This window comes from Micromys minutus (assembly GCF_963924665.1).
Source record: "Micromys minutus genome assembly, chromosome: 8".
Lineage (NCBI taxonomy): Eukaryota > Metazoa > Chordata > Mammalia > Rodentia > Muridae > Micromys > Micromys minutus.
This window is the reverse complement of record NC_137977.1, coordinates 61,717,215-61,733,997: the sequence shown is the minus strand read 5'-3', so window position 1 is coordinate 61,733,997 and position 16,783 is coordinate 61,717,215. Positions and strand designations below refer to the sequence as shown.

At 47.4% G+C, this 16,783-nt stretch overlaps 1 protein-coding gene across 1 annotated transcript in view; it reads left to right on the top strand.

The window, feature by feature from the left end:
• ARK2C (arkadia (RNF111) C-terminal like ring finger ubiquitin ligase 2C) overlaps positions 1-14,459 on the top strand; it is a 100,017-nt gene extending 85,558 nt beyond the window's left edge. Inside the window, exons 4-8 of the mRNA XM_080919973.1 lie at positions 7,462-7,591; positions 9,190-9,294; positions 9,540-9,635; positions 13,758-13,864; positions 14,323-14,459. Coding sequence (XP_080776099.1) covers positions 7,462-7,591; positions 9,190-9,294; positions 9,540-9,635; positions 13,758-13,864; positions 14,323-14,440 — 556 coding nt within the window. The 3' untranslated portion in view covers positions 14,441-14,459. The remainder of the gene's footprint in view (positions 1-7,461; positions 7,592-9,189; positions 9,295-9,539; positions 9,636-13,757; positions 13,865-14,322) is intronic.
• Positions 14,460-16,783: the final 2,324 nt, after the last annotated feature.

Genomic DNA, 16,783 nt, shown 5'->3' with positions numbered 1-16,783 from the left:
GAGGGAGAAAGGGAGAGAAGGAGGGAGGGAGGGATGAGGGAGGTAGAGGGAGGAAGGAGGGAGGGAGATCACACCAAGCCCATGGAGTTTCTGCTTTTCGTCACTTTTGAATGATGCAGGTTAGTCCCCAGTCTACTCATTGGAACTGGGCACTATCCAGTGCCAAGACTGGAGCTCAGTGCTCATGGTCCTGCCAGAAAGAAGGGAGACAGGAGGTGAAGTATTTCCTAAGTTTAGTAGTACTATAAACCAGTAGACTCTAGAGGACAGCTTGGGAGGAGAATTCAGAGATGCTAAGGTGGTCAGGGGAGGCTTCCTGGAGGGGGTGGAGGGAAGAATCCACAGAGAAATGATAGAGCACCTAAGAAAGGCAGTACAGAGGGTGTGACTTGGGCTGGGGTTAGAGATGAGCTTAGGACTGTGGATAGGACAAAGGAGAAAGGTGGAAGATGTTCCAGGTACCCTAGGAAGCCTTTCCATTGCCTGTACTTTTGGGACTCTGTAGCCCATTCCGGGGCTCCTGAGGGTGCTTAGCAGAACTTGACAATTCCTGGGCTTGGTGATTGACCTTAGATCATTGGTGACTACCAGATGTAGCCCGGGAAAGGTCTTGTCTTAGAAGAGTCTGACTAGACCCCCTCAGTACTTTAAAAACACATGCAGTTCACTGAGTATTTATAGGTAAAAGACGTCAGGCCCGTGGTAGGTTTCTGAGTAGCCGTTGCTAAGATTTTTTTCCTGGGGAAACAGCACTCACATGCATTTCAAGGTGCAAATGACAAATCCAAAGTTTGATTTCACCAAAGTTTGCCCTTGAGAACCAACGAGTTTATTTGGCTTCTGTATGGCATACAGAGAGCTGCTTACAGAGTCGTGAGTGACCCAAAGTAGCTGCACTGGAAAGTTCAATGGTCCTCTCCATCTTCCTACTGGGGGAATTTCAACAGTCCACAGCCCCTGTTCTGACTGACTGGGATGCAGGCACAGCTGACCTCAGGAAGATGGAGACAGTTTTGTTCAGAGGGCAGAGGTATACAGCAATAGTTCAGTGAACATGTCTCAGTCTAAAGAAGGATGTGCATATGTACAAACACTTACATAGGCACGTGTATTTGTATGTATTTATGTGCTTATGTAGCGACACAGAAACAGATAAGGTTGTAATGGTGAAGTGTATCTTGGAATTCTTTGTTTCTCTTGTAACTTTTAGATACGGAATACAAGATAGTTGGGGTGGTGGGGAGAATATTCCCCAGTGGAAAAAGAGGGACATCTTTTAAAAAGCTGTGTCATCTTCCACACCATGGGTCAGGAAAGCTGGTTTGATCAGAGTGGCTTTGGAGGCTCCTCCCAGGATAACTGAGAATGATACCCAGAATAGTTCTTGCTTGCCGACAGCTTCCTGTGCTTCTGGGTGCCAGAGTGTTGTAAGCACTCTCTGTTGGCTCCTGTCTTCTGAGCACTCTCTGTTAAACTGAACAATCTCTTCAAAGATAAATCACATTACTGCCAAATTCGGCCCAGCCCTTTTCTAATTAGCAGATTCAAATTAGGAAGATTTAATTGCAGTCTGGATTAAATCCTGTCCCTCAGCAGTCGAGTCAAGTCAATTTGATTTAAATCAGCAAGCAGGGAGCACGCGGAGCCCTTGTACAGCGCTGAGTGATTTGAACACAAATACAGGGTCCAGCAGTGCATGTGGGATTACACAGGTGACAGAGGAGGGTCACCCCTTGGGTAGTTAGGGGCAGGTGCAACAGCCCTGCCCATGGCTTTCTTATCCATCCAGACCTGCTCTTCTTTCTTGTTCCAGCCTTTCTGAGTTCCCAGGGCCATTCCCTGCCACCCTAAAGGGACATGAAGAATGAGGGTCTGAGAGGCTGGTCCACATTTCACCATCCTGTGTGGATCCACCCTGGGCTCATTCTGCTTGTCTTATCCCCACTGGGGCAACAGGTTCTTCTCTCTTGTAGTGAGTTCTGCTTCAGCAAGAGTGGGCCCAGTGGTGAGGTTTTTTTTTTTTTGGCTTGTTTGTTTATTTATTTATTTATATTCTTATCTATCTATCTATCTATCTATCTATCTATCATCTATCTATCTATCTATCTATCTATCTATCTATGTATCTATCTATCTATCTATCTGATCATTCATGCTAACTGTATCCCCATCTTCCTCTGTGAAACATGCTGACCTGCAGGAGACAGCCTAATAATTAGCCAGCAGAAAATGCCCTGTACAAGAGGCTCCTCTCACCGCCTGCAGGGAGCTCCTGGGAAGGAAGGGCTTGTCTGCAATAGCTACCACCTACCCAGTTTTTCCCCTTAAACCACCAGAAGCCACTGAATTATGTTCTGGGTCACTCTAAGGGTTTGGCTTTAGTCCTGTTTCAGCCCCAAGTTTAAGGTTATCCTGATCTTACTTTATGATATCATTTCCCAACCAGTTCTCCAAGTACAAGTCCTGGCCTTGGGATGAGCAGGAGCATCAGGTTTAGGAGCTAAATGTCAGATAGACCCTTTCCCTACCCATGCCTAAAGCCTGGCCCTGAACTGAGCCACAGCCCAGGTCTTCATCCTTGTCTTGTTCTACGATTCAGTTCAGTCCCAGCTCTGACTCCAGGAGGGACTGTGCCCTGCTTTACCTAAGGACAGGTTTGCAAGAATCTGGGCCCTAAGGGTAAACCAGTGATGGATTGTGAGGGCCTCCTACTGTTCCTTCTCAGAGGCAGCCCTGTTTCTACCAAGTCCCAAGGGCTTTAGAGTCTAGGATCACCCAAGAATGATGCTGGCACTTGGAGAGACAGGTTTCTGGGAAGAACATAAGATTCTGCATAGCAACAAGACCATGTCAAATTTTATAAAAATTGGCATCGGAAATAAAATTGAGTTTGATGTTTGTACACAAAGGAAAGGAACCAGGTATGTTTAGGAGAGGACATAAGAAGGCTCCAAAGCATATCTCTGAATTAGTCCGTGAACCCCCAAACTTGGCTATCACAGGATGGTAGCAATAGGAAAAAGGGATTGACAGCTTCCACGGGAGACTGTGTCTTCTGGAGCAAGTCCGATACAGAATTATCAAGGATCTGGCTTTGCAGATGCTTTCACTGGGACAGGGCTCCACAACACTGCATTTTGATTAATTGTGGTTTTCTGTCAACGTGTGTGGTAAAGAGGAGTTTCTTTGATAAAAGGTGAGGACTACACATATCTAGGACTAAGGACCGATGCTTATAGATTGTTGCTAGGGGTTATGCTGGATTAGTAAATTAATGCAACAAACATTAGGGAGAAAGAAAACCATGAATTTGAAGAATAGGCAGAGTTTGAAGGGAGGAAAGGGAAGGGAGAGATTAATCTCCAAAACAAAAACAAAAAGGCATCTGTGGACTTCATCCCAGGCTGATTGAGCCTGGGCCCAGGAGGACATTTCTTATCTTTTCCTCTTCCTCCTTCTCTTCCTTCCCCGTTTCCCCTGTAGCTTCCTAAAATGACTTAACTTCAATTAGCATAAGGAAATAAAGTTGTAGACTTAAAGATAGAATAGTTTCTAATTTTCATTATTAGTTTTGTTGGCTTATTCTGTGAATTATGAGGGAGAGGTTGAAGCCTACAACTATAATTATGTGTTTGTTTTTTGGTGTGTATGTATGTGTGTATATGTGTGTATATGTGTGTGTATGTGTATATGTATGTGTATGTGTTTGTATGTGTGTATGTGTGTGTGTGTGTGGGTATACATATATATGTATATGTGCATATGTATTATAATTGCCAAAATATTAGAAATTTTGCTTTAAACCAGTGGTCAGAATTAAATTAAACAGAGGTTTAAGTTTTCCCTTTCTGTCTGCATGCTTCATTTAGATTGTTATTATTGCTGTACGTTTAAACCACTAATCCAACTCTGCTATTGACCCAGCCCAGCGAAGTTTCCATTTAGGACGTTGCACTTTTATCCCAGGACGTTCTGTTTATGTGATTTTCTAAAAGCTCTTTCCCATGTTTGTGTCTCTGTCCATATTCAATATGTACTAATAGCTATTTTAGCATCTTTATTTGCAAATTCCACCATAACCGTCACACTTGTGTGTTGGGGTGTCTCTGTTGTCTGACTCCTCCTGACTGAAGGACATAGTGTCCTTCTACTAATCATGGCCACTTATCTCCTGCTGAACAGTGGACATCCTGAGCTATAGATTATTAAGTGGATTTGCTCCTGTCATTTATGGGGTGTTGGTAGACTTTGTTCTGGCAAACAGCACTCGTGGGTGCGCTTGAGCCTTTAGAGGCTTGTTAAGTCTCCTTACAGCAGATCTCAAATATCCCTAAATCAGCAAGTACTCTAGATCTGCCTTAATAGAGCTTACAGGCCAGCTTTAAAAGATCTTTTCTGGGGTCTGCTGAAGCCTTTAGTGATCAACTACAAGTCTCATTCTCAGACATAGAATTCAAATGTTTCTCAAGCTGTCTGATCTTTGGAAGCCACTATTTCTACGGGTGCTTTTCACTTGGCCTGTGGGATGTCGTGATATACGAGAAGTTCTCGACCTTCCTAATGTGGCGACCTCATGCTGAGGTGACCTCCATAACATTATTTTGTTGCTACTTCATAATTGTGATTCTGCTACCACTATGAATCATAATGTAAATATATGTGTTTTCCAGTGGTCTTAGGTGACCCCCGTGAAAGGGTCATTCAACCTCCAGAGTGTCATGACCCCAAACTGAAACGCTGCACTACATTACGCTGAACCTGCTGTTCAGCAGACACTGGAGGGGACAGGGCAGAGCTCTCATTTGATGCAGCTTCCTGCCTTCAGAACGCTGCACCAGGAATGCCAGAGACCTCAGCTCCCTGCAGTGAGACTCTGCAGTAAGCAAGTGAGCCAGAGAACACTAGCCTCAGCTGAAGAACCAGTGTGTATCTCTGGTTCAGATGCACCTTCTCGGGCGGAGGCAGTGACTTGTAGGGTCACCTGACACAAAGCTCTGTACGGTTCATTTGGCATCTGAGAGCAAATACTGTATATATGTTCTGACCAGTTTTTCAGTGGCTTACAGTGAAGTACAAAAGCAGTCTCTGCTACCTAAAACCGTGGCTGGAAGCAAGAATGCCTTTAATGTCTGTCTGTCTCTGTGTCTCTCTATGTCTCAATCTCTGTCTCTCTCTCTCGGTGTGTGATTGTGTAAATCTCACTAGGAAACTATAGTCTGCACCTCCTGTAGAGTTCCCCTATCTATGATATCACTTCAGATAGTCCTCAAAAGTGGAGCTATGGCAGCTCATGCCTGCAATCCTAACACTTTGGAGGATGAGGCAGGAGGATTGTGAGTTCTCTTCTGTCCTGGGCTACAGAGTAAGAGCCTGTCTTAAGAAACCGTAAAAAGCTCCTAGTTCTCTCTCCCTCTCTGTTCCTCTCTCTCCCCCTCTGTTCCTCTCTCTCCCTCTCTGTCCCTGTCTCTCTCTCTCTCTTTCCCCCTCTGTTCCCCTCTCTCTTTCCCCTTCTGTCCCTCTCTCTCTTTCCCCCTCTGTTCCTCTCTCTCCCTTTCTCCCTCTCCCTCTCTGTCCCTCTCTCTTTCTCTCTCCTCCTCTGTTCCTCTCTCTCTCTCTGTTCCTCTCTCTCCCCCTCTGTTCCTCTCTCTCCTCCTCTGTTCCTCTCTCCTCCTCTGTTCCTCCCTCTCCCTGTCTCTCTCCCTCTCTGTCCCCCCCTTTCTCCCTCTGCCCCTCTCTCTCTCCCCCCCTCTGTCCCTCTCTCTCTTTCCTCCTCTGTTCCTCTCTCTCCCTCTCTCTTTCCCCCTCTGTTCCTCTCTCCCTCTCTCCCTCTCCTCCCCTCTGTCCCTCTCTCTCTTTCCCCCCTCTGTTCCTCTCTCTCCCTCTCTGTCCCTCTCTCTCTCTCCCTCTCTGTTCCTCTCTCCCCCCTCTGTCCCTCTCTCTCTCCCCCTCTGTTCCTCTCTCTCCCTCTCTGTCCCTCTCTCTCTCTCTCCCTCTCTGTTCCTCTCTCTCCCTCTCTGTCCCTCTCTCTCCCTCCCCCTCCCCCTTTTTCCTCCCCTCTAATCTCTTAGCAGACACCACTGTGATTCTCTGTCAGGAAGCACACTACAGTTATCTGTCCTGTGCTGTTGCCATCAATTGATGACCTCCGTCTGGGTCTTTTATTTCTTTGGAGGATGTAAAATGGTGGCAGGCAATTTAATGGTTCCTTATTCATATGCTTGCTGGGAAGCTTCACTATGGAAGCATCATCATCTGTTTGGTTACTCTGAAGTACAGCTGCTTGGGTCTTCCTTCTTGTTCCTAGTCTTCCGGGTCAGGAGCTGGTCCCCTGACAACCCCCAAAGAGGATGATTTTACTTAGCATCTCCTCAGCCCACATTTAAATGTATATCACCGGCTTCAGTATCTTTTGTAGAGACAGTTACCAACATGGGCATTACCCAACCCTGCTGGCAGAGCCTCTTCCGGAGGATTCCTTCTGCCATGACCCTGGTGCACATTGGTAACATTCCTACTTTTGGGTTTCGACAGAATGTTCCAGTTTCTCTGTGTGCGTTTCCTCCACAGACCCAGAATAATCTGCAAGTTTCATTGGCTGCCGGTTCCCCTCTGTTCCTTTGTCGGCATCATTTTTCTTCCACCTCCCATTGTGCCTTTACCCTCACCTGAAGCTCTGGCCTCCGAGCACCATCTCAGCTCAGCCTCATCTTCATTTGAAAAATCATCTTTGCTGGGTTCAGACCTGGTGCTTGGCAGGTTTCCCCCCTTACTGGTGCTATATCCTTCTCTCCCGACTGCTTCATTTCTATGAGAATCCATGATGATCTGTAGCTATCCTGAGGGCCCTCTTTCTATAATCTTGGGTTCATTTTAAACTTCCATCTATCAACTTGTAAAAGTTTTGGTTATTATGTACTTGGTGGTAGTTTCCTTTGCGTTGCTTTGTTGAAAATCTTGGGATCATTTTGGGCCAGTGGGTTTATGGTTTCATCAAGTTTGGGGATGTCTGAGTGAAGCTCCTGTTTAAAGGAGTGTGCTAGGATGGGTTAGGAGAGCTTTCTAGGCTGTGGGTGAGCAGCAGAAGGGTCCCTCCGCTGTGGTTTGACTGGATGATGAAGGTTTGTCCACTGCTTGTCCTCAGTGGAAGCCATCGCCTGGATGTCTTTGTGATGTATCTCTGACCTGCTCCAGTTAGACGCTTCTTTGGAGAGAGCTTAACGGTCTGGGCTGCTCCGGGTGCCACAGGCCAGAAAGTCTTAGGTGTGGGCCCAGTAGGAACGTGGAGATAGCAGGCAAGCAAGCTTGTTAAAAGACCTATAAGTGGCATTTTCTCCCATCCAGAGGGGCAGAGTTGGCAGCGTGCGCTCTGACTTTGCCCCACGGTGATGCCCGAGGCCTCTTCTGAAACCCTACAGGGTGGCGCTTCCTCCACCTTGTAGCTCATGTGCTGTGTCTCTCCAGGGATCTCAGTGTGGACGCCGGCTTGAGCCCTGCCCAGTTCCAGGTGCGGCCGATCCCTCAGCACTATCAGCATTACCTAGCGACTCCTCGAATGCACCACTTCCCCAGGAACTCCTCGTCCACGCAGATGGTGAGTGACTGTCCTGAGGGAGCAGGGACTTCCTGCCCACTACATGGCAGTGGTGAGCTGAGGCCATGGTTCTCCCGTGCCCTGGGTCCTCTGAGTCACAGCTCCTAGGCAGACCAGTAGCTGCCCTCCGCTCTCAGTCCAGTTCTTATTCCAGCTTGAGGGGATGCCACAGAGTGAGTGAGTGGTCCAAAAGCCATCACTGCTGCAGGGTCAAGCAGAAGAGTCAGCACAGCAGGCTGCAGTCTTTAGGGGAAATGCCCAGTGCTGAGAGACTCTGTCCTGGGGCTGGGAAGATGGCTAAGTCAGTAAAATGCTTTCTGTCCAAACGTGAGTCTGATCTGCAGCACATATACAAAGCCAGGCGTGTGCTTATAAGACCAGGGCTGGGGAAGCGAGGTGTGCAGATCCCTGGGGCTCACTGGCTAGCCAGCCTTGCTTTAGCAGTGTGCCCTGGTGTGCCAGTGAGAGCCACAGGAGGGCAGCTCCTGAGGAACAACACTGGAAGTTGAGCTTACACACACGCATGCGCACACACACACACACATACACACACACACACACACACACACACATGCGCACGCATCTGGGTTATAGAGGGCTGAATGAAGCAGGCATGAACAAGTTTGGAACTAGAGCCTGTATCTTAGGCAGGATTTCATCGTTGTGATGAAACACCACTACCATGGCAACTCTTGTAAAGGATGACGTTTAATTGGGACTGGCTTACAGTTTCAAAGGTTCAGTCCATTATCGTCATGACGGGAAGCATGACAGCATCCAGGCAGACACGGTGCTGGAGAGGCAGCTAAGAGTTCTGCATCTTGATCCACACGCAGCAGGAGATTGTGAGCTACTCTGGGCATAGCTTGGGCATAGAGACCTCAAAGCCCACCCCCAATGACACCCTTCCTCCCGTGAGGCCACGCCTCCTAATAGTGCCACTCTATATGGACCAAGCAATCACAAACCTGAGTCTGTGGGGGCCATTCTTAGTCAAACCACTACAGTCTGTATTTAAAAGACTAATATTCTGTTGACTGTGGGTTTTCAAAACTTCTTTTTATGTAGAGAAACCACATTACAATACTACTTACCAGGTTGCTGACTTTTTCATCCTTGGCACTGGTCCTGACCCTTAGCCATCCTGTTGCTCTTGGAGACAGTAGAGCAGGCTGCTGTCACCCAGCTGCCAGGGTCTGAGTCTTGGCTCTGTCACTTGCTTGCACACCATGAGCTGATTATTCAATCTACGTGTGCCTTATTCACACCATCAGTAAAATGGGGGTTATAATATTCCTGCAGTTTCTATCAGGCGAGGCAGAGGAGGTGCTCAGAACGGCTCCACTGTATAGTTGGTGCTCAGTCAGGGTCAGTGTCCCTGTGTTAGTGGCTAACACTTCTGATGTCACGTCAAGAATGCACAGTATGCACACATGCACAAGCGTGGCACTGTGTGAATAGGGTAGGACACAGGAGCAGGAAGGACCGCCCTGAAGACCGTGGCAAGTCACTGGTACGCCTGCTGGTGGTTGTGGCAGGAGGAGTTGCCCACTGGGTCAGGGATAGTCACTCTATCCAATTTGTTCTCCCCTTCTTAGGTTGTCCATGAAATTCGGAACTACCCTTACCCCCAGCTTCACTTCCTCGCCCTCCAGGGACTAAATCCTAGCCGGCACACCTCTGCTGTTCGGGAGAGCTATGAGGTATGTTGCCCTGTAGGGCACTGACTAGGTAACCAGTCTCTCTGCCTGTCCTTGCTGGTGGGTAGATGTGGGTGGTGGGATTGAAAGTAAGAGAGAAAGAGGGACCAGAGAGAAACTGCTGTGTTTCTACACCAGACAAGTCTTCCTGCTGGCGGTGTGCTGGCTTCCTGCCCGATTGCTCATCATGTGTGTTTATCTATGTTTGTACGTGCTAAACGCATGCGTCTCTGTTTCCCTTTTTACAGGAGCTGCTGCAGCTCGAGGACAGGCTGGGAAACGTGACCCGAGGAGCTGTACAGAACACCATTGAGAGGTTCACCTTCCCCCACAAGTATAAGAAGGTGAGGCTGTGCTGACTAGTACAGTCGGGGGGAGGGGGAGGGAGTTGTTGGTTGTCTGCCTGAACCAGCCTGGCTGTCTGCTGCGGACACAATCCAAAGCCCGGGAGCCTTTGTTCTGGTTAGATGCTCCACAGCTGGGCAAGCACCTCAGGATTTCCTCATTGGCCCACATCGGATGCAGTCAGGAGGGAGGATGGGAGCCCTCTCGACCGGAAAGGAAGGAAGATTGAATGTGCAGATGTTGGCTGGAGTGCTCACTCGTGTATTTGAGCATGTGTAGGTGAACAGACACATCACGGTATTGATCCTGTGGGCAAACGGGCTCCAGTACCCAAGGCTAATGTTTACGGTTCAATTATGTAAGGACAAATGGACAAAGAAGGGCTCCAAACTGTGTGAGACTGGGCTCTTCTGGGGACATTTGAAAGTCACAGAACTAGGGGTTATACCCACTGACCTCAGAAGTAGACTATGTCTGGAAGCTATTACCTGGAAATCCAAGCTTTTAAAACATTATTTCAATGAAAACTTGGAAGATGCCAAAGTGTTCTTTAGAGGGCGAATATGTAAACACAGTGGACTGCTGTTTTACAATAAACAGAGATAAGCTGTTAAAATGTGGAGGAAGCTAAACACACACTAACCAGTGAAAGAAGACAGCTGAAGGCTGTAAACCATATACTCTGACTGATATATGTTCCGGAAAACAATACTACACAAAAGGTTAAAAATAAAAACGAAAACCAAGGACCAGTGGTGGTCATCACGGTGGATCGGAAGACGAAGAGTGCCAGGAAGTTTTCAGTGCAGACAATGATCTTGTTTGGTGGTGTGGTGTAAAAGGGTGATGTTAGGCATTTTCCAAAACCACACGGAGGGATCTCTGGTTTGTTAGCTTGTCCTTCACTGTGACAAAATCCCAGAGAAAAGCAACTTTAATGAGGGAAAAGTCATTTGGTTTCTGTCTTGGTCAGGGTTTCTATTCCTGTACAAAACATCACAGCCAAGAAACAAGTTGGGGAGGGAAGGGTTTATTCAGCTCACACTTCCACATTGCTGTTCATCACCAAAGGAAGTTAGGACAGGAACTCACACAGGGTAGGAACTTGGAGGCAGGAGCTGATGCAGAGGCCATGGAGGGATGTTACTTACTGGCTTGCTTCTCCTGGCTTGCTCAGCCTGCTTTCATATAGAACCAGGATTACCAGCCCAGGGATGGCACCACCCACAATAGACTGAGCCCTCTCCCCTTGATCACTAGTTGAGATCTTACAGCTGGATCTCATGGAGGTATTTCCTCAAGGGAGGCTCCTTTCTCTGTGATAACTCCAGCTTGTGTTAAGTTGACACAGAACCAGCCAGTACTGGTTCAGAGTTTTAGCAGTTGACATAGTTTCTTGTTTCTGCTTTTGGGTCTGTGTCCTGTATTCAGATAGTTGAAAAGCAGAGAGAGTCCAGAGATATTGGGTAAGGAACATTCCCTTCCAGGGAACATCCCCAGTGACCTACTTCCTCAAACTAGGTATTACATCCTGGTTTCATTCACTTAATAATTCCATCAGATTAGGAATGCATCTGTGAATTAATCAATAAGTCCAACACCCTGAGGGACTAGTCACTTTCTAAAGCCAGAACTGTGCATTATTTTTTTAAAAACATTTTTCACAGCACTGAGGAAGCAGAGGCAGGCAGATCTCTGTGAGTTGGAGACCAGTCTTGTCAACAGAGTGAGTTCCAGGGCTACTCAGAGAAACCTTGCTGCCTATTGTTAAAAGTTATGGAAGCTGTGTCCCTACTCTTCCTATGTACTCAAATATCCAACCCTTTCTCATATCTCTCCTGGAGTTAAAGACTAGTCATAGTCTCACCATTAAACTTAAATTATTTAATATTAAAGAAGGTGTTCCAGATTTAAAGGATGGGTTTTAAGATGGTATACAAATTAAAATAAAAGATGGTGTAGGTACAAAATTATAAATTCTTTGAGAATAGGTGATAAAATATCCCATGTAAGTTGCAAAATACAGCATAGAATTTTAAATATAATCCATACTTAATAATTTTCATAATTATTTCATAATTAGGAGGCCACACTCCTAATCCATCCCAAAAGTTCCAGCAAGTAGGGACCATATAAACATATGCGCTTAGGGGGCTGAGTCAAAAAGATAAAGGCCTGGCAAACGTGGGGGATTAAATGCAAGCGAGCATCAGGGAGAGTGTATTGAAGAGAAGGAACAGGAAGAATGTAAAGTAAGAAAACTTCCATAAACTTTAGGATCCAAATCAAGGGTCAAGACAGTCTTAAAAATTTCAAGAAACTGAAGTAATACCAAACAAAAAGTACGCTTACTACTACTAAAACTAGAAAATGTAGACGTTAAAATTGAAATGTACAGAAGGAACAAGAAGTAGGAAGAGTAATGAAAGCCAAGTATAAAATTAAAAATCAAGTTTACCAGGCCAAGTGTGGTGGCACTCGCCTTAATCCCAGTGCTGGGGAGACAGAGGCAGGCAGATCTCTGAGTTCTGGGACAGCCAACACTGCTACACAGTGAGACTCTGCCTCAAAAAGCCAAAGAGAGGGGGAAAAAAAATCAAGATTATCAAAGTTAAAAAGAGATGTTGATGGAATGGGAAGGTGGGTGAAGAGCAAGTATTAAGTAAGTGCTGACAAAAAAATTAAAATGAAATTTCTGTAGATGATGGAGAGAAAGAAAGACCCAAGAGATTATAGATGGTAAAAAATATGATGTGAGGGGGCTGGAGAGATGCTCAGTGGTTAGAGCACTGACTGCTCTTCCAGAGGTCCTGAGTTCAATTCCCAGCAACCACATGGTGGCTCACAACCATCTGTAATGGGATCTGATGCCCTTTTCTGATGTGTTTGAAGACAGCAACAGTGTACTTATAACATAGAAGTGTACTTATAAAAGAATAAATAAATCTTTAAAAAAATATGATGTGAGAACAGAGAGACAAAGACCCGAGACAGCAAACAAGATGCTGTTGAACTAAAATTAAGGCACAGAAGGAAATCATGAAAAACCAGCGAAGAACAGTAGAATCCGGGCACGGTTGGGGCGGAACTGGTTGGTTGGGCATTTTCTTGTGCATGGCAAACGTAGGGCAATGGTTGGTTTTCTAGACAGAGGTGCTTTGCAGAAGCTTGGCATCCTCTGCAGCCGGTGCACGGGGCATAGGGGACAGGCCTCGAGCAGAAGCAATAGGTTTCCTTATGTGCTCTAGCTAGGGAAGGGCACCCCTGGCTAAATCAGAGTAGGGACTTGTGAACTTTAGCCAGGGTAGGTAATCCAGGCACCTAGGTCTGCTCCCAGAGTCATTCTCTGGCCTCCATCTTATGATTTCATGTGTTTCTTTGGAAAATGACTCTGTAGTTTGTCTCAGGAGAGGGAACAGAATGGTTGGTTTTCTTTCTGTGGTCCCTCTCAGAGTTATCCGATGTCTGTAGCGTTGGGGATAGGGACACAGAAAGTGGACTGATTTAATCCGTTGGTTAGCTGTCTCCTTTTCCAGAGCATTTATTAAGCGGCAATGGCATGCCTTGTACTTGGCCATATGTACCACTTGAAAGCTTTCTGCAGGGTGCTTAACTGTTGGCAAACGGTGCAGATTGTGGTGCAAATTACAGGGTTAACAGTGGAGAAATTCATGTCATAATTAGACCAGAGATGAACAGACATTAATGGAAAAGGGAATGAATGAATGAGTGAGTGAGTGAGTGAGTGAGTAAGTGAGTGAGTGAGTGAGTGAGTGAAGAATTCTGGACCTAGAGGCAGGTGTGCATGTTGAACAGTATGTGAGAGGAAGCAGATGTGAGGGAGACAGGGGAAGCCAAAATCCATAGGCCATAGCTTTGCAAAGGCAGATTGACCCTGACTCTTTTGCAAACCCTGGGCCCCTTGACCACCACCAGCGGCCACTTCCTTACCTGATTTAACCTTCTTTCTCCAGAAGCAAACGTGGAGAGTTAGGGGTGAGGGTTTAAAGAGACTATGGAATGGAGAGACAACCAGAGCGGGAGGAGACTGTGGGCAAAAGCCAATCTCCAGCAGGAGTCTGAATCGTGTGACTAAAACCTTTTTCTTTCTCTATTCACAGCGAAGACCCCAGGACAGCAAGGGCAAGAAAGATGAAGGGGAAGAGTCAGACACAGATGAGAAGTGCACAATCTGTCTGTCTATGTTGGAGGATGGGGAAGATGTGAGGTAAAAGACCGGTTCTGTCACACTCCCCTCCCCCCATTTCTCTCAGGGGTATTAGAGACTAGTCACTGTCTTGCACACTCAGGAAAGGAGGCACACACATGGTGTGTGCCTCAGGGTGCCCAGTGTGCTATGGTGTCTCATAGTTGCATTGGCAAAGTTAGGTGTGGAATATACTAGATGTGGTAACCATGAGCATGGAGTCAGGGAGACAAAAATCCATATTGGCTTTGATGGATGCATTGAGGACAGAACCAAGGCCTTTCTGGAGGAGAGCTTTGAGACTTACTTCCAGACATGTTTTTTGTTTTTTTTTTTTTTTTTTTTAATCTCAGTTGCAGCCTCCTCACTCCAGAGTCTGGGTTCAAAGAGCTCTCTTGATCAAGTCCCCAGTGGTCCTCATCCCCGGCTCCTGCGGCTGGTCACCTGACTCTTTTTTTTTTTTTTTTTTTTTTTTTCAGACGCTTACCTTGTATGCATCTCTTCCACCAACTGTGTGTGGACCAGTGGCTCGCCATGAGCAAGAAATGCCCCATCTGCCGAGTGGACATTGAGACGCAGCTGGGAGCCGACAGCTGAGGGAGGAGCTAGCCAGTGGACGCCCCATTTCCTTCACCAGGTCCCCCCCACGGCCATAGCCCTTGCAGCCAAACTTTGCCTTCTGAGCCATTTGACGTAGAGAAGAAGCCTGCAAGCACATTTTGTGGAAAGAGGAGTTGGTAGCGGTGTCTGAGGGAGAGGAGGTGTAGGGAGGACCCGCCCATCCGGAAGTGTAGGGAGGACCCGCCCATCCGGAATGGCGACTGCCTCATCGCCTAGCTGTGCAGCCGGGAGGGAGCTGGCCGTGCCCAGAGCAGGGGCGGGAAGGGGGGGCCCAGCTGCTGAGGACTAGATGTGATCTCGAGGGTACTAGCTGGTGATCGGCCCCTCAATCCTGTCCTTTAAGGGATTGTGTATATACCTCTTGACCACGTAGAAATCATGTAGGGGTCTCTAGCTATTCTGTGGATGGCAGCCAGAGCATGTTAGCTTAAGAAAACTGTCGTGTGTGGTGCTCTCGTCATCTGTGGTGGACATGTCGCTATTACTGAACTCGCACCAAATATTTCTCATTGAGTTTCTTGTTTTGGTGCCTGACCGAACCAACCAACGACAGCCCCAATCTTCCCGTCTTTATGAGCGAAAAGAAAAAAAAAAAAAAAGAAAGAAAGAGAAAAGCAAATCAAAGGTGAAAAACAAACAAACAAAAAAAGCCAAATCCTGTTTACGGTGAAAAACGTTGATAACTTTTCACCCAGGTTGGGAGGCGGGAGGGGGAGGGTCCTCGTTTCTTGTTTTCATTTTATTCCTTGGGCTTTGTTTCTCATGTTTACAGCGCACGGAGGGGCATCTGAGAAGGGGGTGGGCTCAAAAGGAGCAAACGGGGGTCTCACTGGGTTTCTGAGGCTTTCAAGGCAAAGGTGAGGAGGGCAGAACCCTAGCCGGTGAAGGGGTTCCCCATCTTGCAGTGGGCTCCCCAGTCTTCGGGCCCCTAGCTTAGCCCCAGCAGTTTTCCTAGGTTCCACACTGAACCGGGGAGGACAATGCCTCCAGCCACTGCCTACCCCCGCGTTCCTGGGAGCCAGCAGCCCCCCACCCCCGCTCACCCCAATTTCTAACTATCCTGAGCTCTCATCTTGCCACAAAGAGGCAATGTAGCCACTGCCTCCCTATGCAAAAAAATTAACCAGATGATACAGACTGAACAGCATTGGCAGTGTAGACTTGGCCTTGGCTAAAGTGCTCTCAGCATTTAGGGCACAGGTCAAGTCTACAACCTTGGGAGTAACTTGAGCCTCCTCCAGGATCCTGCTTGATTGACCCTCAGAGATGGCCATCGTTTCGAGACTCCTTGGCAGGGCTGGGAGACCCATGCCCCTAGCCTCACGATCCTCTGATTCTTCTGTAGTTTTGGGAATTTCCTTTTCCTTCTCTGTGCCTCAGTTTCCATCTCCTTCTACCGGGGAGAAACAACCATGTGTCCCCATCTCCCCCACACCTCCTTCATCTAGATCTGAGAGTTAACACCGTCCAGCCCCTCTGTACTCTATTCTCCTATGGGAGCCTCTGAGGGCTTAGTGGAAAAGGAGACGGCAAGTCCCAAGTGACACAGCATTAGTGTATGCTCTCTGTACCACTCAGAGAGGTGGGAGGGCAGAATCTTGGAGCTCGGGGAAATCTGCCAAATTCTAACCCAACTGTAGCTCTTCGTTGTGTGTAGAAAATGCCAGGTCTCCCTGATTCTTTAACCTTCCTTTGTCCCTGGCTCTCCTCCTCCCCATCCTCCTCTTCTCCCTCCTCCCCTCTCCCCTCAGCTTCTTCTCCCCCCTCATTTGCACTGCTCTCAGAGTCTACCCTGACCTCAACCCCTAGCCAGCCTCAGAGCCCTCCTCGTATGCAAAGAGCAGAAAATGGGATGCTGATCAGATAAAAGGAGAAATTCCACCAAGTTAAACAGGCTGAGGATACATCGTGACCAACAATGAGAGCGGCCGGCTGGATTTGAGAGAGAGCCTTCCAGCACAACCATCATGAAGGAACGACTGACTGTCTACCATACAGGCGAAGGCCACCCCCAGGCCCTGTCTTCTGGCGTCTCATAGAATCCTGTGGGCTGCAGGGAAGGGACAAGTGTTGAGGAAAATGATCACTCAGGCGATGTCTTGGCCTGGTGGAACTCTAGGTGTGGGGGAACAGCACACATCCAACAGTGCTTATGGTGAAGGTCTGGAGGATGGAACATGGTCTAGGTTAGCTCTGGTTACCATTGTGAGCACTGTCTCCGGTACAAAGGCTGGCTAGGGAAAGAAAGTCAGGATGTTAGAGAGTTGCTGACCAAAAGGCACAAGAACTTGTGACTTCTTCCCTGCTGCTCTTCCCCAA